The 22,648-nt window shown below is 43.3% G+C and overlaps 2 protein-coding genes across 2 annotated transcripts; one reads left to right on the top strand and one right to left on the bottom strand.

The window, feature by feature from the left end:
* Positions 1-677: 677 nt before the first annotated feature.
* Positions 678-1,586, bottom strand: LOC138982193 (uncharacterized). The gene is made up of 2 exons (XM_070355420.1): positions 1,556-1,586; positions 678-1,195 (listed from the first exon to the last, which is right to left on the bottom strand). Exons 1-2 carry the CDS (start codon positions 1,584-1,586, stop codon positions 678-680), a joined length of 549 nt encoding a protein of 182 aa, XP_070211521.1.
* LOC138981144 (uncharacterized) lies at positions 1,568-13,588 on the top strand. The gene is made up of 7 exons (XM_070353983.1): positions 1,568-2,886; positions 3,464-3,652; positions 4,728-4,916; positions 9,691-9,825; positions 10,317-10,364; positions 11,855-11,971; positions 13,372-13,588. The coding sequence occupies exons 1-7, from the start codon at positions 1,585-1,587 to the stop codon at positions 13,456-13,458; spliced, it is 2,067 nt and encodes a 688-aa protein (XP_070210084.1). The 5' UTR covers positions 1,568-1,584; the 3' UTR covers positions 13,459-13,588.
* The last annotated feature ends 9,060 nt before the right edge of the window (positions 13,589-22,648 follow it).

Below are 22,648 nucleotides of genomic sequence, written 5' to 3'. Positions count from 1 at the left end.
CCCCCCCTGGATCCCCCCCCATGCTGTGTGTATGTTTACGCGCACCTGTATTTTTCTACGACAGTGTTACTTTCAGCATATTCGACATAAAAAAAGATGAAATGTTCACAATAAAGTGATGCATAGCTAACTATCAGAGATCGAGACATTGTTCAATAATGGCAACATATCCTACAACAAGCGCCTGTGACAGATGCTGGTAGAATTGTGACAGGTTTCTCTGTGTTTGCACATGCAAATGATGCGTCACTGAAATGCCAGAGCGAATTGTGAATACTGAAAAGGAGTAACACTCCCGCAGCAGGGAATATTGAAGGCTATAAATCAGGAACCAGACGGGAATCTGATCACTGTGACACGCGAGATTGAGTCGTAAAAAAGGAGAGGCCTGTTTTTGCCCTCTGCTCATTTTTGTGCTGCAAACTGGAATACACTTTTGCTGAGGATTTTCTGAGATTGATGGTTTGAGTGCAGGTATTTGTTCACGTGAATCAACAAATCAAAATGTTTTGAAGTGGAGGTGCGTGTTTCGATAATCTTGCATCAAATAATTATATTTGGCGGGTTTGAATTTCAGAAGATAACATTTATTTTAATACGTGCACTGAAAGTGCTCCCTTCTTCCTTTTTTTTTATGGACACGGAGGGTCCAGGGCATGAAAACCATCAAGTTTGTCTTAATGTTTGTTTCTTTGTTCGCTCGGTTGTTCGTCTGTTTGTTGGCTTGCACTTTTGTCTGTCGTTGTGGTAGTAGTTTCGTCCTTCGTGTTGATGGGTACAGTTTTGTCTGTCGTTGTGGTAGTAGTTTCGTCCTTCATGTTGATGGGTACAGTTTTGTCTGTCGTTGTGGTAGTAGTTTCGTCCTTCGTGTTGATGGGTACAGTTTTGTCTGTCGTTGTGGTGGTAGTTTCGTCCTTCGTGTTGATGGGTACAGTTTTGTCTGTCGTTGTGGTGGTAGTTTCGTCGTTCGTGTTGATGGGTACAGTTTTGTCTGTCGTTGTGGTAGTAGTTTCGTCCTTCGTGTTGATGGGTACACTTTTGTCTGTCGTTGTGGTAGTAGTTTCGTCCTTCGTGTTGATGGGTACACTTTTGTCTGTCGTTGTGGTAGTAGTTTCGTCCTTCGTGTTGATGGGTACAGTTTTGTCTGTCGTTGTGGTAGTAGTTTCGTCCTTCGTGTTGATGGGTACACTTTTGTCTGTCGTTGTGGTAGTAGTTTCGTCCTTCGTGTTGATGGGTACAGTTTTGTCAAGTACCGTATGATTTCATTTTGTCACTATGTGTGTGTGTGTGTGTGTGTGTGTGCGTGCGTGCGTGCGTGCGTGCGTGCGAGCGTGTGTGTGTGTGTGTTTGTGTGTGCGTGCGTGCGTGCGTGCGAGCGTGAGTGTGCGTGCGCAGGAGTACGTGCGTTTGTGCGAGTCTGTGGCTTTGCCTGTCTGCGTATGTCCTCCGACCGGTTCTCCAGTCTGTTAACAGGCTTTGACTACTGCTTGTTCTGTGCACAGTATTTGCGTAAATATTTCATTTGACCATCCCATGAATCCCTTTACATACTCACTTCCAGTGGTGTACGCTCCTCTGGCGAGCATGGAAGACGACGATGACGATGCCCTTGACCAAGAGCCAAGTTCTCCCATCTCCAAGAGACTCTTGGTTCCGTCCTCCTCAGGGACAACCCCGCCCACAAAACATCACCCGCGACAGTCCGACCTCACTTTAGAACAACACGCGTTAGAGGGCACATTTGGGAACCGTTCTGGCAACGAGGAAATGATACTCATGGAGTCTGACGATTGTGATGAAGCAACAGAACTGCTGCCCAAGTGTTCCTCTGACCCAGACGCTCTTTGCATCAACTTCATTTCCAAAACGGACCGCTGGTTTAATGTTAAAAGACAGGACGAAGCCCAAACGCTCGAAGGAGATTTTGGAGGCCGCACTCTAGACATAGGGTTTTCTTCAACGATCAAAATGGCCGAGGACGTCGTGGCATTTTCTCCAAACGAAGGACCACTTGAAAACCCTACAATTCTGAGTCACTTTGGTGTTGGTCATAGCGTGAACACCTCCAAAACGGCCGACACTGTAGAACCACTTGGAAACTCTGGAATTGTGAGTCACCGCGGTGTTAATGATGAGAGGAACACCTTCAACACGGACGACACCGGAAGATTTCCATCAACGGAAAAAGAGCTTCCAAACTCTGAAAATGTGAATCGGCGTGTTTGCGGTAGTAGCATGGACGCGCACTTCCGTCAAGAACGGTACAGTTGTGGTGACCTAGAAGAGGATGGTGACAGCATGCACGTGCACAGCGTTTCTGGGTCACGGAAGAGACACAGCAGTCCTTTCGCTTGCTGCCCCAATCCGCTGGCGACTGGAAACTCTTGCCTGTCCGACCTCGTTCATATTTTGCCGCAGAGAGACGAACCCTCCCGAAGGCGGCCTCCGCTGGTCAATCGGATTGAAAAGTGCAACAGCATCGCCGATTTGCTTCCGGACTATTCCACCGCTGTACATCAACTAGAAGGCAGTGAACAGACGAAAGAGAAGACGAAAGAGAAGACGAAAGCCAACGACAGACCAATGGACCTCTGTCGCTTGAACAAAGAATTGGACGAAGAAATAATAGGTGCACCAATCAGAGAATCGAGAGCAGAGAGAAAATCGCGGGAGAGGACATCGTTTATAGATATGGACAAGATCAAGGAAGAAAAGGATACGATCCGAAGTGATCTCGATGAGATTGAAGATTACGACGTGGACGATGTCAAGTCAGGTCTGGAGTTGTTTTTGCCCAGCAGGAGGAAGGCATCCAGAGTGAATCGCATTCGTTTCGTTGCCTTCCTCCTCAAATACATTCTGTTTCTACTCAACTTTTTGTTTTGGGTGAGTATGGATTTGTTCTATGCATCTATGTGTGTGTGTGTGTGTATGTGTGTGTGTGTGTGTGTGTGTGTGTGTGTGTGTGTGTGTGTGTGTGTGTGTGTGTGTGTATGTGTGTGTGTGTGTGTGTGTGTGTGTGTGTGTGCTCAGTTGGTAGAGCAATGGACTTGTGATCCTAAGGTCACAGGTTCGAATCCCGGTAGGGACGGACCCGAGTCAACTTTATGTGCAGACTCAAGAGACGGCATCCATGTCCCTCCCCCGTGTCACTACAGTGCCACGTAAAAGACCTCGGTCATTCTTCCATATGTGTAGGTGGCTGATTACACCTAAACACGCAAACACCCGGATAGCGCGACTCTTGTTGCTGCTAGCTTTCCACTGGGTGAAAGCGACCTGAATTTCCTAGCATTGGGATGATAGAGTAAACAAAATAAGATAAAATAAAATGAAATGAAACTGACCTTTTGTCTTCTGTGTCTGTGGACAACTCTGCTGCCTTATATAATATGTTTGCAGGTCTCAATAAAAATGCCCCACTATTTTTACAAATAGGGTCAGCTTTGTGCTTTTATCCTAGGTAACAAGCGTGGTTGCCATAGTGATAGGAGGATGGGTGCTGTCGGAAAGAGGTCAGCTGGTCCGTGACCCCGGCTCTTTCTTCCTAGACCCCAGCGCCATGCTGTGTCTCCTGGGGGCCCTCAGCTTCCTCGTGGCTTTCTGCGGCTGTCTGGGTGCTCTGCGGGAGAACATCTGCCTCTTGAGAGTGGTGAGTGTGTCAGGAGTGGACACTGTCCAAACATTGCCGCAAAATGTGAGAGTGTATGTTCCCGAATTGACTCTTTCCGCCAAGTATCTGCCGTGTGTTTAGGACCCTTGAACCGGAAAATGAGGTGTACGGAATGAAGCGATGTTCAAAGTTAAAATATTTTCACAAAATTGAAGAATGGAATTCCCGAAATAACTCTTTCCGTCAAGTATCTGACAGGTATTTATGTCCCTTGAATCTGGAAATGAAGTGTACTAAAAGAATCGAGTTTCAAAGTCTAGATTATCATGGGTTTGTTTTTTATCACGATAATGCTTCCGTTTCAAAACACTGCCGTGGTTGTGTACTGTATGTCAGTGTAGCTTGGTACCTTGCAACAGTTTCCTTGAAAGTGGGACATTAGTCTTGTACATTTCCATCACAGTCTGTTACACGACACTTGAGATTGCCACAAGTTCTCAAATGTCGTATAGTTGTGTTCTTTTATTCTACGTCGCCCGTCTTCGCAGCAGCAGAAAACAACTCGTCAAATTGAGTTCGAGGATTTATTTAGCATTCCATACATACAACTGCACATCGTAGCAGAACTCAAATAGAAGCTTTTTAACATTCAAATCGCGCTGGCATATATAGTAAATACTCAATCTCGAGAATATTCCAGACCGAACATGATACAACGACATTATATACGAACCGTCTATGGACTAGAACAGTGACGTTCTCTGTGACGTACATCAAAAGCGCCGACGCACTTAATCCGAACGAACGCCACGAACTCACACTACAAACAGCGTGGCAAACAACTTGTTTTGACAGGACTAGAAAGTTCACCTGCATTCTCGTCCAAGCATAAATATTGTGTTTACAAAATATAATATCGGTACTTTCCCACAAAGTACAAATAAGTCAACTACATGCAACACACAAAACTGAACCAAAGCTCAGCAACGGTAGCTTTTCCTAACACAGTCAAACACCACGTTAGTTGACATTGCTTTGTTATCTAAACAGACACGCTGAATTTGGAGCGATTTTCCAAAATGAAAAACAAAATGTTTGTACCTTACTGTGTCAGTATCAGATCAGCATGATGGCAGTGCTGGCTCTGGAGTTCCTGGTGGCTCTGATGGTCTTCGCTTTCTACCACATGCCTAAGTTCCGCAAGACGCTGAGAGCAGGCCCAGAGGAGGTGTTAACCAGTGCAATCCGCCGTTACCATGATGACGACGAACTCAGGAGGTGGATCGACTTCATACAGACTGAGGCAAGATATGTCGGAGTGTCATTTCAGAAGGTCAAAGTGCACAAGTTTACAATTTAATTTCTTGTGCTTTTAGCACACGATGACTTTCGGAGAATTCGGTGACTTTGACGTATACATGCAAGTAAGCATTCGAAACAAACGAACATCTCACGTTTGTATTGACGCAAGAGAAGTTAATCTTTACGTGACGCCTGTCCGGAGAACGCACATTTAGTGCCTTATTTGCTAAGGTTACATAGTCTTTGTGTGTGTGTGTGTGTATGTCACAGTGTGTACGTGTGTGTGTGTGTGTGTGTGTGTGTGTGTGCGTGCGTGTGTGTCAGTGTGCGTATGTGTGTGTCAGTGTATGTGTGTGTGTGTGTCTGTGTGTGTGTCTGTGTGTGTTTGTGTGTGTGTGTGTGTGTCTATGTAGTTGTGTGTACTAATGGGTGTGTGTGTCAGTGTAAATGTGTGCCTCTGTTTGTCTGTGCGTGCGTGCGTGCGTGCGTGCGTGTCTGCCTACGTGCATGCGTGTGTGTGTCTGTGTATGTGCGTGCGGGGTTGCATGTTTGTGTCTGTGGGTTATTTTTCTGTACATGTATATGTGCGTGCGTCTCTCTGTCTCTGTGTGTGTACGCGCGTACGCGCGTGGAAGGGTACGTGTGCACAACTTTCTTTTATGTGTAAATGTATGTATCAGACTGAGTGTTACACGAAACTTGAGATTGCCACAAGTTCTCAAACGTCGTATAGTTGTGTTCTTTTATTCTACGTCGCCCGTCTTCGCAGCAGCAGAAAACAACTCGTCAAATTGAGTTCGAGGATTTATTTAGCATTCCATACATACAACTGCACATCGTAGCAGAACTCAAAGTAGAAGCTTTTTTACATACAAATCGCGCTGGCCTATATAGTAAATACTCAATCTCGAGAATATTCCAGACCGAACATGATACAACTAAAATTAGATGAACTGTCCATGGACTAGAATAGTGACGTTCTCTGTGACGTACATCAAAAGCGCCGACGCACTTAATCCGAGCGAACGCCACGAACCCACGACTCAAAACAACGTGGTAAACAACTTGTTTTGACAGGACTAGAAAGTTCACCTGCATTCTCGTCCAAACATAAATATTGTGTTTACAAAATATAATATCGGTACTTTCCCACAAAGTACAAATAAGTCAACTACATGCAACACACAAAACTGAACCAAAGTTCAGCAACGGCAGCGTTTCCTAACACTGAGACAACGAAAGCTTTGACCCAGTTTGAACACTGGCTGAGATTATTTTTTAAAGCTATTTAGGACTTTCCGGGGCTACGAGTTTCAAAATATAGAGCTGAAAATCATGTACAGAATTATGTACAGCAAACGCTACCCAAAACCCCACCTATACGGCGTGTATGACCTTGAGAGCTTCAGTCAACGCTTGAATTTTGCAGTGATAACATCCGGTTTGCTCTCTCAAGGCTGATCATAATGTTATATAGCTATTCTGATGGGCACGTGGGGGAATTCGGGGGCTGTGATTGGATGGTCTCTTCCGATCATCAAAGCATAATGCTACGGAAGTCGGCCATTTTTGCCAATATCCAAAAGCATATTGGCAATAACAAAGACGCATGGTTCCGGTTTACCCATCTGTACCACACGATGCTTCAATCGACAACAGCTAGCATACACTGACAACTTGAAATTCTTCTCGGGAATGTTTTTCAGCTTTACAAATGTCGATAGCATACCCTTTTCTGCTAACTTCCCGATGAAACAGGACTAAACCAATTATTTTCTGTCCCTAAACACCACAAAATGCCCAAAGTCGAAAGATGTAGTTCTAGTGAACGACGAAGAAGAAGAAGAAGAAAGATGTAGTACAAACAGGGGAGTAAAACGGAACAGCCGTTTTTGTGTGCCTGTGTGAGCTCACAGTTGCCGACTGACACAAACTTTCGCATTCGGCTTTTCTTATCTCGTAACTCCACACTAAATACCCCACTTCCCCTCTGAATTATTGATGTACAACCCATGGCACTAACATTCATGTAATCGTTTATAACTGAGGTTGAAAAATTCGCTTCATGACGAGACAAGTATAAATGACATTCACCCAAACTGAAAACTTCGCTGTCGTCTGCTCGCGTTGTACGGATTAGCTGTTGTCTTCTCCTCCCCCTTGTTGCATCCTAGTTCTTCAGTTGTTTTTAGTTTTCCGTTGATGTTGTGTTTTGGTCTTCTTCATAAGTAGTCTTGTTCAAAATTAAAAAAACTCAAATTTCTTTTTGTTGTATACGAATGAACTAATAAAAAGCTGTTTAACAGCTGTGTTGTCAAATCGAGTTTTTTTCCAAAGTCAGTCAGTGTGGCGCTTGCGCAAAACTAATGCGCATAAGAAACGGCGTCTGCTATCAAAACCTGAGATCAACGCATCGACGCAAAAACTGTCATTTTGTAAGTTTAGAACAACAAATCAAGGTCAGAACAGCTATATAAACGCTATTGTATTTTCAGCGTAGCAATTGGGTCCGATATTTAGACTCGAAAAAGTATAATGCGACTCGTTTAAATATCGGACCCTATTGCTACGCTGAAAACACAATAGCTGTTAATCTTCAAGAGAGATCAAGGGGAAAAAATAAACGCCCCAGCGAAGATTCGAACTCTCGACCTCGAGATTTTGTGACTGATGTCCTAACCGCTAGGCTACTGCGCCAATTGAGAAAAAATAGGAAAAACATTGATATGAATTCATTTTATATTATTCTTGAAGCAGCATGATATATATCTCTATCCACTGTCCTGAAGTGAATACATGTATAACTGGACTGGGTGGCCGAGTGGTAACGCACTTGCACTCGGAAGCGAGAGGTTGCGAGTTCGACCCTGGGTCAGGGCGTTAGCAATTTTCTCCCCCCTTTCCTAACCTAGGTGGTGGGTTCAAGTGCTAGTCTTTCGGATGAGACGAAAAACCGAGGTCCCTTCGTGTACACTGCATTGGGGTGTGCACGTTAAAGATCCCACGATTGACAAAAGGGTCTTTCCTGGCAAAATTGAATTGGCATAGATAAAAATGTCCACCAACATACCCGTGTGACTTGGAATAATAGGCCGTGAAAAGTAGGATATGCGCCGAAATGGCTGCGATCTGCTGGCCGATGTGAATGCGTGATGTATTGTGTAAAAAAAAAATCCATCTCACACGGCATAAATAAATTCCTGCGCCTTGAATATGTGCGCGATATAAATTGTATAAAATAAAAAAAAATAAAAAAATAAAAAAATCCCTGCGCTTAGAACTGTACCCACGGAATACGCGCGATATAAGCCTCATATTGATTGATTGATATTTCTTTGATGTCTGTTTTCAACTGCACAGAGCTTTGGAGGGATTCAATTACAGTTCTTCTCATTTTTCTTGCATGTTGTAAATAGAGATATCGCAGCTATCACATGGCGCGAATGTCGTGTAGCATGGCGGTGTAAACATGTACATTGTAGGCCTACTGCTAATGGTTAGTACCAGGGTCATACCCTATGAACTAGGGTCATACACGCCGTATAGATGGGGTTTCGGGTAGCGTTTAATTTGCTGTACAGAATTCTGTGCATGATTTTCAGCCCTATCTTTTTAACCTCATAGCCCCGGTTAGTCATAAATAGACCGCAGCTTTAAAGAAGAAAAAAAGGTCTGTACACTACACCAGCGTGTGGGGCGATCGAGGTCACTGAGCCTTTGTAATGTTAGGGGAAGGGCTCCTAATATGGACCGGCTCCTAATATGGACCACCTCTTGATCTGACAAACTAACGGCGCTAGAGCGCTAAAAAAAAAGTTGTATTCGCTGTATTCACCCTCTCTGGATAACTTGCACATGTCAAACACAAACAGAAACACAAACCTCAAAACCGTTAGCCTTTTTCTCTTTTTTTCACTTTTGGCAGCGTTCACTCTGAATTTGACGCCTAAAACGGACTCGTTTCTGTCCACAGCCAAAGCTTTTATCACACAACAATTGCTATAATGACAGCTAAGACCGTATTTGTTACATTTTAGCAGTTTTGACCCCGAGTTTCTACTGCAAACAAAAAATAATAGCAAAATCTCAAAGTATGTGTGAGTCCCCTAATATGGACCACCTTCAGCAAATCGAAGAAAATAAAAGCTAAAGGCTATTTTCATTACTTGATTAAGAAGCTTGCTGAAAATAACTTATAACTAGCCCTCAAGCTTTCAAAAAAATATATCAAATTGTCTTCTTTTTGTGGAAGTTGATAATTTCACTTATTTTCACTCTGTTTTTGATATGCTTCTTTAGTTTTCTGGTGTGCTTCAAATAATGCTCTCATCAACCCGAAACAGATAAATCTAAAGCATAACTGAATTAGTCTGACATGCACACCAAGTTGTATCATGTTATTTTGAAGTATAGGGGGCTTTTGACAGTGATTCGTGAAGGCCGCTTCACTGGTCCATATTAGGAGCCTGGGCGCCTAATATGGACCATTTGTGATTTTTTCTGTATTTAATTTTTGCTGAATGTCTATCAAAGATATTTCACTTTAATTAGGCCTAACGGTTCACCTAAGAGAGAAGGACTACCAAACACAAAATGAAACTTCTTCGCAAAAAAAACAAGCTAGTTATTAGCATGAAAGAAAAAGTGGTCCATATTAGGAGCGCTTCCCCTACGTCGATATCTTCCGTGGGGCACGGACGGACATTTCTCGCCCAGTTAACGCTCGGTTTGATATGTATGCGTTCTGCTTTTTAACCACGTTCTGTTTTATGCAGTTTAAATGTTGTGGAGCGAGGCACAGCGAGTCTGGGTATCAAGACTGGCAACAGAACCCTTACTTCAACTGCACGCCAGAGAACCCCAGCGCAAAGCGATGCGGGGTCCCCAGATCGTGCTGTATCATAGACCCTGTGAGTTACGCTTGGCGGACAGTCAGTATGCTATAAAGATGCTTTTGTTTTGCATGTACACGTTTCAGTTCATCAATTATTTGTTAATTCTGTATATGTTTTAAAGCAAAATTATGCCTTCAAAAATGTGTTTTCTCTACTTATTTCGGCGAAGGCTGGATGCACACACAAATTATTCTATTACTCTCGGACAATAAAGATTTATTTTATCATAAATATTATCCGATCTTATCTCTGTCTGTCTCTCTTTTTCTCGTGTTTGTATGTGTAAGTTGAGGGGGGGGGGGGAGTATGTCTTCGTCAGAGTGTGTTTTTCTGTCTGTCGCTATCTCTGTCGGGCTCTCTTTTTCTCATGTTTGTATGTGTAAGTTGAGGGGAGGGGGAGTATGTCTTCGTCAGAGTGTGTTTTTCTGTCTGTCGCTATCTGTGTCTGTCTCTTTCGGAGTCCAACACGCTGCCTTTGCTTATTGAGCTTCTGTTTGAATTTTTAGGGCGAGTACATCAACTACATGTGTGGGTATGATACGACAAACAAACAGGTATGTTGTGAATCCTTTACTCTTGTCCTGTCATTTCAAATTATTTTTCAGTGGCATCTCTCGAAATTGTTGCTGTTTTGTTTGTTTGTGTATTTTGTTATTGTTTGTTTTGCCATGACTGTCCCTGACGTCACAGCTAAGGAACCAATGCAAACGTCGCTCTGGGACCACAGAAAAAAATGGGGAGGGAGGGGGAGAGTTTCGAGGCTGCTGTCAGCCTCCTTAGAAGCTACAGTTAAAATCCCTCAAAAATACACAAAAACTCCTGCACTAAGAAAACTACATCAAAAACGCTATAAAGAAATACATCAATAAAATGGAAAATTCTACGACGCATCATTTGATACCAAACACTCACAGGTGATCAACACTGCGAACAAAGTGCAAAACCTCTGACTATTATATTACCTTGCAAAATAGTCATGTCACACCAAAAAACGTATGCAGTTACAAGTTAACCACAATCAAACACAGTGTATATTCAACAGGCTTCTCGTATGTAGATGATAAAAATTAAATCTACATTCTACTAAACAAATGAATACAGAATACATATTTATATCGAATAACATGGGTGAAAAAAAGATTGATAGAAAAGCTACAGAAAAGAGAGAGAGAGAGAGAGAGAGAGAGAGAGAGAAAGAATGTATGTGTGGGTGTGTGTTTGTGTGTGTGTGTGTGTGTGTGTGTTCGTCTGTGTGTAACAAGTATTATTAACAAAAGCACAGCAACATAGAAGTAAAGAATCAGATCAAGAACGAAAAGGGGGTTGGGGAGGAGGCAGGCGAGAGATGGACGTAGAAAAGACAATGCCCTCGCTGACTGCCCTCGCACACAAACAAAGGCGTAGGGGGTTAGCGACACGAGAGGTGACCGAGGGGTTAAAAAGACAATTACAGAAAGGTTACATGGGGAGAGGGGGGAAAGGGGTTCACAGACTGGCCAAAACCTGAATCCAGTCAGTTTGGCGCCATCGTGTCAGAGCCAATTAAATTCTACCGCGGGAGAACAATGAGAAAGGACTAGACCAAAACCTATTTCCAAACCCTTTACAAAGGGAAAGAACAAATCCGACTTTAAAGTGTGAATCTTAACTCCACACAGTTTCAATACTAACTTAGATAATATATTCTGCTCTCTACGCCTTCTCTTCTTCTTCACTCTATAAACTTTAAGAAGAAAATTGCATATGGAGAAAAGACAAATTATTCCTGTAGTCGCTTTTCTCCACATGTGTGTGTAAGTATGTATGTGTGTGTGTGTGTGTGTGTGTGTGTGTGTGTGTGTGTGTGTGTGTGTGTTTGCACAAGTGTGTGTGTGTGTTTGCACAAGTGTGTGTGTGTGTGTGTGTGTGTGTGTGTGTGTGTGTGTGTGTGTGTTATGTCTGTCTGTAGCTGTCTTTCTGCGTGAGTGAGTGCGAGCTTGCGTCTGTGTGTGTGTGTGTGTGTGTGTGTGTCTCTAATGACAACAACACAAACTTTGACTTTTAGCAAAGCGAGGTGTACGACCGTATCCGCACGCAGGGCTGTATGAAAGGACTAGGACAATGGTTGTCTGCCCATGACGTCGCTATCGGTGCTGTTGTACTTGCCATCATCATTCCTCAGGTAGGTGTTTGCATTTCCCCATGACTGTATTCTGTGACACTGGATCTTGTTCAACTTAGTTTTCCGTTCCTAGAGTTCCTTCCCCTTTTTTGTGTGTTTCCCCTTTATATTCTTTTCAAATCTTGTTCGTTCGTGTTGCGTCTGCTTTTTGTTGCCTTTTGTGTTTGTTTGTTCCCGATGAAGCTCACATCAGCGAAAATTCGTACTGTCTTGTGCTGCTCTTGTATCGGTGAGTACAGATATCTTTTGTTTTTCAACTTCAAGTAGTTTGAATAACTGAAACATTTCTCATTTTATAATTATACTCTAAACAGAGGTGTTCTACTTCAGAACACATTTGGAACTCTTCTACACTGTAGTTGCAAAAGAGGCACCCACAATAAAAACATAGTGTTCACAAGTGTTCATTTGAACACCAGTCAACGCTATGCGTTTTACTTTTACCAGTGGAACTGTGTACTATGTCACAAAGTGTTCGAAACTTGTTAAAGAAATGTGTTCAAAAGTGGAACAGGGTTATAAAAATGAGTATGTTTCAGTTATCTAGTTGAAATGTGTTCAAAATAATGTTAGGATAATATAATCTGGAAAAACTCGCCTCTTGATGTCCGCAAATGTGTAACTTAATGTTTTTACTGTAAGAAGGAATTAAACAAAGACAACACCTACTTTGTTCGCGCATTCATCGATCTTAGAAGGACACCCAGACGTCATTGGATTTTTTTAAACATTTTGGGGTGCCATAAAAAAAGAATTGTTAATCACTTATTTAGATGGTTCTGTAACCACACCTTCAGCAGTTTTAGTCAATTCCGCAGCACTATATTAGGCCTACATGCTCATGTGAAAGGAAACTGCGATTATCTATAAAACTTATGTTCCTTGAACCACAGTTTTTAACACTTTCTACCCCAACTATGTTGACCAAGGGTTTTTTTAAGCGGAGACCAGCTGTGCTGGTCACTCAAAATTGTAGTAACTGTGTAGTAACTGTGTATCAACACGCTGGAATGCAGGCGTTAGATGGACGTTATATGAAGCGACTGAAGCTGACAGTCTGAGCAGATATATCCGTACCTGGTCAGATAGAGCCATAATGAGTGGGTACGGATATATCCGTACCTGGGAGACAATGAGTTAAGTACCCGGGTAGGAGCTAGGTCAACCTACATGAGCGTCTTCTGCTTTCTCAACTTACACTTACAATGTTATTCGGTTCTATTAGACGCCATTACTTCGCGGAGCAGTCAGTCACCATCGCTTATTAATTTAGCGCCTTGAGTCGCCTTGTGGTGAGATTTGTGCGCGTTATAGATTCTCGTATTATTATTATTTACCTCGAGTATAACAAACATTCTGGTGACTTTTAACATGCTGCTTTTTTCACCTCTCTGTTTCAGATTGTTTGCGTGGTCTTCGCGCGTCTTTTCGTTCAACATATTCAGCGACAACGCATACGGTGGAGAGTGTTGCACACCAACAAGTAACGAAGCGACACACCTCTAGCGTTCAAATCTCAAGTTTTCGAGTGACAGAGAACTGTATAGCAGCGATCACATAAAGGCAGTGTTACTGTCGGAATCACAAACATGTCAGAAGAACAAAGACAAGAACTTCACTGAACAAGAGGCGAAGCCTTCAAGGCTCACGTAAGAAATCGACAAACAGTAACACAAACTCAATCACTCCGTCACACATACACACACACACACACACACACACACACACACACACACACACACACACACACACACACACACACACACACACAGTAAGCATAGGTGAAACTGTGCAAGAAAGCGAGACCCTGGATCTGCCAAGTAGTCTCGGCCCGCTCACAATAACAATGACCGAGACGTTCAGTAATTCCTTTGCGTGACGTCTAACCCTCTTACGTCATAATGTGACGTCTTCAAATAGTTTCTATCACACACGTCAAACACTTTTGACCGAGACTGACGTAATCCATAGACTCGGAAATGTTAAAGTTTCTATCACACACACACACACACACGCACGCACGCACGCACGCACGCACAGACAGACAAAGTTTATCATCGCATAGGCTACACTTACGTGAGCCAAAGAGCAAAGCACTATATCGAATTTGTAAGAAATGACTTCATCAAAACATTCCAACTCCACACAGGAATCAGCCAGAATGTCCATCTATTTGTCTGTGTCCGAGTGAAGGTGTGTTCTTGTCCCATGTAAAGGCCAGGACTGATCTGAGATAGTGGACATGCTTTCTCTGGAAGAACGGCGCCTTTAAGGCCATGCCCTAAATGTTCTCGGCTTCTGGGTTTGCGCAGAATAGGGGCAGCTTTCATGGGGCAGCAACATTGTTGGTCAACTGCAGTTGAACGAGTGAAATGCAGTGATCCGAAGAAATCTGGTTTTATATAAATTAAAAAAAAGTATAAAAAAAGATTTTCATCGGCCGACCGTGCCTCCTGCACGGGAATTTGCCGAATTACAGTGCTGACCCCCTTCCCCCCCCCCCCCCCCCCCTACAACACCCCCCCCCCCCTCTCCTCACCACCACCACTACCTCGACCTCCCCACCAGCACCGCGTTTGGACGACAACAGTCGGGCGACGAAGCGGTGGTCCGACTGTCAGTGTAAACACCGCGATTCCATAAAACCTGTTCCAGGAGATACGGTATATATGCATGCATCAGTCTAATGTCAAACGTGCTCAGATAGCAGCAGGTTCGGCAAGAATATGGCTGCCATCTACTGCTCCTAGCGGCCACTTAGGCCTAAAAAAATAAATAGGTGTGGTTACGGTAACCCGACCTACCCTATTTTTAGGGGCCGACCCTATAACTTTTTATTACATTTGTGTAAAAAAAAAAATAAAAAAAAAATTTTTAAATTAAAAAAAACCGAGTGCACAAAACGCAATGAAAGCGAAAGCGCTCGAGTCGCACACTTATTTCCCTGTCAAGTAGGTTTAATTTGTACACATTAGAAAAAAAAGTAAAAAAGAAAAAAAAGTGATTGCCTACCTTCCTACCCTATTTTTGTTGGCTATGTTACCTATATTTTTTTTTGGCCTTACAGTGCGCCCACTTCCTCCGCCTCTTCATTGCCTCGGTTTTAAAACAGTTAATTGGTACAATTATAATAAAGCTTGAACATACATTAATATACTGTTCACAATGCCATTTTGGAGACGTTTTCTGGCGATTTTGATTAAACTGAATATTACACAATTGTACTTTTCAGTTAATCTGATAAAGCCTCTGTGTGTGTGTGTGTGCGTTTGTGTGTATACGTGCGTGTGTGTGTGTGTGTGTGTATATATGTGCGTGTGTGTGTGTGTGTGTGTTTGTGTGTATACGTGTGTGTGTGTGTGTGTTTGTGTGTGTATACGTGCGTGTGTGTGTTTGGTGTATACAGGCGTGCGAAGGTGCGTGCGGCGCGCGTGCGTGAGTATGTGTGTGTGTGTGTGTGCGCGCGCGCGCGCGCGTGTGTGTGTGTGTGTGTGTGTGTGTGTGTGTGTGTGTGTGTGTGTGTGTGACAGTAGGATGAAAAGAAAGGGAGAGGTTTACTCAACATATCCAATTTAATGTTTTCTCTCCGTTATTCATTTTCTGTTTGGTGTTTCAGCTTCCATCTTCAGTTACCGGGCCATCTTGCGCAGCTTTAGAAGTATATATTCTTACACTTGGTATCTCCTTTGCTGACCAAAATCAGCTCCTAATTCTTGCCTTCCTTCTTCTTCATTTTCTTATTCTTCTTCGTTCATGGACTGAAACTCTCACGTTCGCTCATGTTTTTTGGCATGTTTTTACCCCGTCATTCAGACAGCTTACGCCGATTTCGGGGGAAGCATGCTGGGTATTTTCGTGGATTACATGATCTTTTCCATGCGTACTTGGTCTCATGCTTGTGTGCACACACGAATGGGGATAAAGCACTAGCAGGTCTGCACATAAGTTGACTTCGGAGATCGAAAAAATCTCCACCCTTGACCCACCAGGCGGCCGCGGCCGGGATTTGAACTCACGACCTTCTGATTAGGAGGGCGATGTTTTATCCACTACGCCACTGCGCCCATCCCTCTTGACTTTCAAAGACGCTGAAAGAAGTGTGTCAAAGAGTTACCAACCGGGTCAAAGCCAGCCGCGGGGTCGGATTGGTTGAAATCTTATACAAACCTAAATTTCAACCAATCCGGCCCCGTGGCTGGCTCCCATTCGGTTGGTAACTTTCTCTGGAGCCTGGGACTCCATAACGCGAATCAAACGATCTAATCGCATGCAGTCACTCTAATTAAGGAAACCCCGTCCTAGCTTGATACTTGTCACTGCTGTGTGTTTTTGTATGCGCAACACATAGGGGAAAGTTCCCTGATATGGACCGTCTCCTAATATGAATCCACCTCCGGTTTTTACAAACTAACAGATGCGGTACAAGCTAACAAAAAAAAACCCGGCTCTTTCACTTGTTTACACTTCTTGGAACGTTCACTCTAATCTGACGCTTAAAACGGTCTAGTTTCTGCCCACAGACACATCTGTTAACACACAACAATTGCTGTGTATGACAGCTAAGACAATAATTGTTAACTTTTAGCAGTGTTGGTCCCGATTTCCTGGCGCAAAAGAAACAAGTCGCGTAAGGCGAAATTACTACATTTAGTCAAGCTGTTGAACTCACGGAATGAAACTGAACGCACTGCATAATTTCACCAAGACAATACAGCTTCGTCAATCCCCGCGACAAGGATATCGCTCACTTTTCACGAGCAAATCGAAGTGAAATTGATTAGACAACTTTAATGAGTAAACTCATTAATTAATGTTTAAGCCTCCAAGCTGAAATTCAATACCAAAGTCCGGCCTTCGTCGAAGATTACTTGACCAAACTTTCAACAAAATTGGTTGGAAAATAAGAGCGTGACAGTGCCGCCTCAACTTTCACAAAAAGCCGGATATGACGTCATCAAAGACATTTATTAAAAAAAATCAAAAAAATCTGAGGATATCATACCCAGGAACTCTCATGTGAAGTTTCATGAAAATCGGTCCAGCAGTTTTCTCTGAATCACTCTTCACACACACACATCTATAGGTTACAACACGAGTGGTTTTTTATATGGCTTGTATTTCAGTCAAGACCCAGCGGATGAATATCATTTTTTATAAAACGATCCAAATTTACGTTCATCGTATTGTCCATCATTTTCTGATTCCAAAAACATATAAATATGTTATATTTGGATTAAAAACAAGCTCTAAAAATTAAAAAATTAAAAATTATTATCAAAATTAAATTTTCTAAATCAATTTTAAAAACACTTTCATATTATTCCTTGTCGGTTCCTGATTCCAAAAACATATAGATATGATATGTTTGGATTAAAAACACGCTCAGAAAGTTAAAACGAAGAGAGGTATAAAGCGTGCTATCCTTCTCAGCGCAACTACTACCCCGCTCTTCTTGTCAATTTCACAAAAACAAACAGATAATGACGTCATTTTAAGTGGCACAAACGTGTACATGAATGCCTTCCCTTTCGAATGATTTACAGTTATATAATTTCTGTCAAGCGGTTTAAGTTTTATGTCCGTTTTATGAACCCAACCCTCAAAACAAGAATAGTAACGCCAAAGAAGGAAAACATACACACAAACCAACGTTTTTCTCACCGGTGGTTTGGAATGTTGCCCCAAAACTTTCGATTTAGTGTTGTGGTGTTAAAATCTATCAGAAAAAAGTGTTTGCTAACGTGACGCCAAAGAGTAACCAAAACGGTCCTTAGCCGACTGGTTTCAGCGCATGATGGCTACCATTATCGTCTCGGCTTTTCCATGTGTTGGGGTAACTCAAACTTCCGATTCTTTTACCCAAGACTTAAAGAAAAGTTTCGTCATACCGAGTCGCGTCAAATATATCAGTACGTCATGTTTTTGAACAAAGGGACGTAATACTAATCGCTTCTGGTTTTTGTCCCGAGCTGAAAGTGAGTTGGAATCTTTCAGTGCCTTTGCGCAAAGAATAATTGGATATGAAGAAATATGTCTACCACGTGAAAATTCAAAAAACAAACTCTGTTGGTCTTTCCCACAAAGTGATAGAGAGAGAAGACCAAAAAGAACGACCCAAAATGAATGTAACCGAACGCTACGTCGATGGACCGCCGTACATTGGAAGACCCATTATCTTGTCGATGCGTGTATTCTTGATCTTCTTGACAGTATTGCTTTCCATCAGCTGCACTTTCGGCAATAGCTCGCTGTTGTTAATTCTCCTAAGGCAACCTTTTCGCAGAAATACCGGTCGTAGCCACATCATCTTCCTCATCAATCTCACCACAGCGGACCTGCTGTCTTCTTGCTACTCCCAAACAATAGTGCTCGTCGACTATATTATTGGGCGTAGTCCGCTGACGAACCGCATTCAATGCATAGCCAGTGGTTTTGCAAATGGCGTATTACTAGCAGTGAGTCGTTTAATCATTCGTGTGTGTGTGTGGGGGGGGTCCCTCTGTTTCTTTGATTGTCTTGTTTGTTTGTCCTTCTGTCCGCACCTATATCTCTAGCTTGATTGGGTCTATTGAGCTGAAATTTGGTGTGTAGCTTGGACAGACGATCGTTGACAATAAAAAGTAACTCCTCTGTTGCCATAGGTAGGAACCTACTTTATTTGGCAACGATCGTCTGTCCAAGCTACACACCAAGTTTCAGCTCGATAGACCCAATATATATAACACAAGAAAAGGGGTTGATGAATACCCGCTTTGCCGGGAGTACGCCGGCTTTGCCGGCGCACCGTACGAATGAAGGGCGATAAACGCGCAAAACACTGGAGAAAATAAGGAAGAGTTTGTTTGTTTGTTCATGGGCTGAAACTCCCACCGCTTTTACGTGTATGACCGTTTTTACCCCGCCATTTAGGCAGCCATACGCCGCTTTCGGAGGAAGCATGCTGGGTATTTTCGTGTTTCTATAACCCACCGAACTCTGACATGGATTACAGGATCTTTTTCGTGCGCACTTGGTCTTGTGCTTGCGTGTACACACGGGGGTGTTCGGACACCGAGGAGAGTCTGCACACAAAGTTGACTCTGAGAAATAAATCTCTCGCCGAACGTGGGGACGAACTCACGCGGACAGCGGCCAACTGGATACAAATCCAGCGCGCTACCGACTGAGCTACATACCCGCCCGATAAGGAAGAGTAATACCCTGCTTCGCCGGGACAGTGACCTTCTAAAAATAGTAACGGGAATATGGATTGAGCGTTGTGTTCTAAAAATAGTAACGGGAATATGGATTGACGCCACACGAAGGAAGGGAGATAAACGCAAAACACTGGAAAAGATAAGGAAGAGTTACTGGGAATGGATCTGGGAAGATGATCAGAAAAACCAAAATCGGTTCAGCGCTGCGCGCTGAGAGCACGTGTTTAAAATTCTCATCGACCAGGTTGTGTCCGGGGTCTACCTGAATATGCCCACCAAATTTGAAGTAGATCCATCGAGAACTTTGGCCGTGCATCGCGAACACACAGACACAAGTCGTATATGAAGGCGAAGTCCACTCAAACGGGATTGAGAATAACTGTTATGGCTTCTCAAAGGAAGGCCTGAACATACAGACACACCAAAGCCGCCAGACCACATCACAAACAGAACTCTACAATCCACAGGTGTTGCCCACACACACACACACACGCACACACACAGAGAAGCCGTATATATATATATATATATATATACTAGAATGAATACCCGCTTCGCCGGGTAGCCGGCTTCGCCGGGAAGAAGTACTTAGAGCCGTACGCCGGCTTCGCCGGGTCCGAACAATGGACCCGCCAAGCTTAGGTCCCTCCCAGATTCGTGGAATGGGAACAGCACGAAAATGATTCAGTGGCCATAATGCCATTCCTGACCATATCGAGTAACATCCTTGTCGACGAATGTAACCGTGTTAATCACCTGTGGAGGCGAACTCCACTCAAACAGGACTGAGCAAGTTATGGCTTCTCAAAGGAAGGCCAGTACATAAAATTACACAAAAGCCGCCAGACCACATCACAAACAGAACTGAACAATGCACAGGTGTTGCTCACATAGAGACACACACACAAACACACACACACACACAAAAACACAGAGAAGCCGTATCTATAGAGAGATAGATGACAGTGTATTTTTTGCGTGGCTATAAATGGATTCGACCTTTGCACTTTTACAGTGAGGATAATTTACGGGTCCAATTTACGTTCTGTACACTGCGTTGACCTTCTAAAAATAGTAACAGTAACAGAACGCCGGGAATATCCGAAGACGCTCAGCGCAGTGGACAGCGCAGTGACATTCTAAAAATAGTAGTAACTTACAACTGAACGGGAAAGCCACACGAAGGAAGGGAGATAAACGCCAAACACTGGAGAAGATAAGGAAGAGTTACTTATAATGGTGAAATGAACACAAAAACCCAAATCAGTTCAGCGCTGCGCGCTGAGAGCACGTGTTGAAATATCTCATCGATGATATTGTGTCCGGGGTGTAGCTGAATACGGTGTCCAAATTTGAAAAAGATCCACCGAGAACTTTGGCGTTGTGATGTGGTGTAGCGGCTATGGTGTGTCGGTATGGGGGCCCGGGTAGCTGAGGTGGAACCAAAATAGCTGAGGTGGAACCAAAATCGGTTCAGCGCTGCGCGCTGAGAGCACGTGTTGAAATATCTCATCGATGAGGTTGTGTCCGGGGTCTCTCTGAATAAGCCCACCAAATTTGAAGCAGATCCATCGAGAACTTTGGCCGTGCATCGCGCACAGACAGACACACACACAGACACACAGACACACAGACACTAGTCGTATATATATATAGATGTATATATCTATATCTATAAATATATAGAGATAGATGACAGTGTATTTTTCGCGTGGCTATAAATTGATTCGACCTTTTCACTTTTACAGTAAGGACAACTTACGGGTGCAAGGAAAGCGTTCTGGACAGTGCAGTGACATTCTAAAAATAGTAACGTAGTAACGGGAATATGGATTGACGCCACACGAAGGAAGGGAGATAAACGCTGAAAACACTGGAGAAGATAAGGAAGAGTTACTGGGAATGGTTCCAGAGAAAAATCAAAATCGGTTCAGCGCTGCGCGCTGAGAGCGCGTGTTGAAATATCTCATCGACAAGGTTATGTCCGGGGTGTGCCTGAATATGGCCACCAAATTTGAAACAGATCCATCGAGAACCTTGGGCGTGCATCGCGAACACACAGACACACACACACACACACACACACACACACACACACACACACACACACACACACACACACACAAGTCGTATATATATTCGGGACCGATGCAAATCCCTGCATTACGTTGGTATCTGAGTAGACCACCTAATCCTGCTCAATTATTAAATCGATCGAGGCCCTGAGCTTGACTGAGCATGGCAGTATCGTTTAAAGGCTGCCATATTCGTAGCGTTTATTAATTAATTCATATTGTTTACATGTGCCAATAATGTTATAAAACTGTACCTAAGGGGGTATAATAACGATTTGCTGTAGCTTTCGAACACAGAAAAAATTATTTCAGTATTGCAAAGTGGTGTTGATAGTGTCGAATTTAAACAAAACAGTCTCAAAGTGAAAGTGGATGTTTTCCGGAAATAGCGCAGGCGGAAATATACGATCTCTCACAGCACATATTCGCAATAATAAGGCCACAGGCTTCAGCTAGCTGACAAGCTACAAGTACATCTAATTTTCTAATAGGCCTATGTACTCACGTGTCCAGCAAAACTTTGGCGAGTTCAGTATCCTATCCCCTTTGTACTTGGTTCACGACGCCATCTTTGGTTTACGAAACGTCACGAAGTGACGTCAACGGTCTAAAAATAGCCCAAGTCCTGGAGAACTGTCGCTAAACAATGCAATAAAGAATTAATTATTTCTCGTAATTGGTAAGGACTTCAAACCTAAAACCGTGCTTTGCAGGAAGCTTAATTTATACATCCCCGCAACGATGGGAAAAGCCCTGGAAGTAATTAAACTAATTAAATAGGACTATATGTCAGCATTTAAGGTCTTTGATAAGGCCACCTTATTGTGCCCTAACGATCATTGAATCCAGGTTGTTATAGGTGGCCTCAGTTAATGCATATATGCATTTAAAGATTTAGATCTTTGCACAGTCATAGTATTCCCCTCACTCAGTCATTGAATCTGAGCGTGCGTGCATCATTTAGTTCCTTTAAAGCCAGGGCCGGACCCAGGGGGGGGGGGGGGGGGGGTTCCAGGGGTTCCGGAACCCCACCCCTGGAAAAAGCATGTACCTTGCTTTGATTTTTTTTTTTTTTTTTGTGTGTGTGTGTGTGTGTCTCTAACAAATTTTATTCAATGTGAAACCCTCAAAACAAGGCCCAGAATGCACCAGATTGCACCGATTTTAACCGTTTTTCAAAAATTTTCCGGGGGAGCATGCCCCCGGACCCCCCTAGTTCGCGCGCCTGCTTTGCAGGCGCGCGCTTGTGGCTTCGCCACTTCGCTGATTTGCCCCCCCAAAAAAGGAGGAACCCCCCCTTACAACTCATTTGGTCCGGCCCTGAAAGCCACAGTAAGCCTCCCGTAAAACATCACAGATACTGTCAGGCTTTTACACACAGTACACACACCCTTTCATTTACACAC

Source organism: Littorina saxatilis, linkage group LG12 (assembly GCF_037325665.1).
Source record: "Littorina saxatilis isolate snail1 linkage group LG12, US_GU_Lsax_2.0, whole genome shotgun sequence".
NCBI classification, from domain to species: Eukaryota; Metazoa; Mollusca; class Gastropoda; order Littorinimorpha; family Littorinidae; genus Littorina; species Littorina saxatilis.
Note: the sequence above shows the minus strand (reverse complement) of the source record. Positions and strands in the feature narration are given on the sequence as shown.

What these genes read in the sequence shown, in the direction of transcription:
- LOC138982193 (XM_070355420.1), bottom strand. Translation starts at nt 1,586, where the DNA reads ATGCTCGCCAGAGGAGCGTACACCACTGGAA. An exon ending in AGGAGCGTACACCACTGGAA is followed by an intron (nt 1,196 to 1,555) that starts GTGAGTATGTAA and finishes CCACAACGACAG; the next exon opens with ACAAAAGTGTACCCATCAAC.
- LOC138981144 (XM_070353983.1), top strand. Translation starts at nt 1,585, where the DNA reads ATGGAAGACGACGATGACGATGCCCTTGACCAAGAGCCAAGTTCTCCC. An exon ending in TACTCAACTTTTTGTTTTGG is followed by an intron (nt 2,887 to 3,463) that starts GTGAGTATGGAT and finishes CTTTTATCCTAG; the next exon opens with GTAACAAGCGTGGTTGCCAT. An exon ending in TCGACTTCATACAGACTGAG is followed by an intron (nt 4,917 to 9,690) that starts GCAAGATATGTC and finishes TGTTTTATGCAG; the next exon opens with TTTAAATGTTGTGGAGCGAG.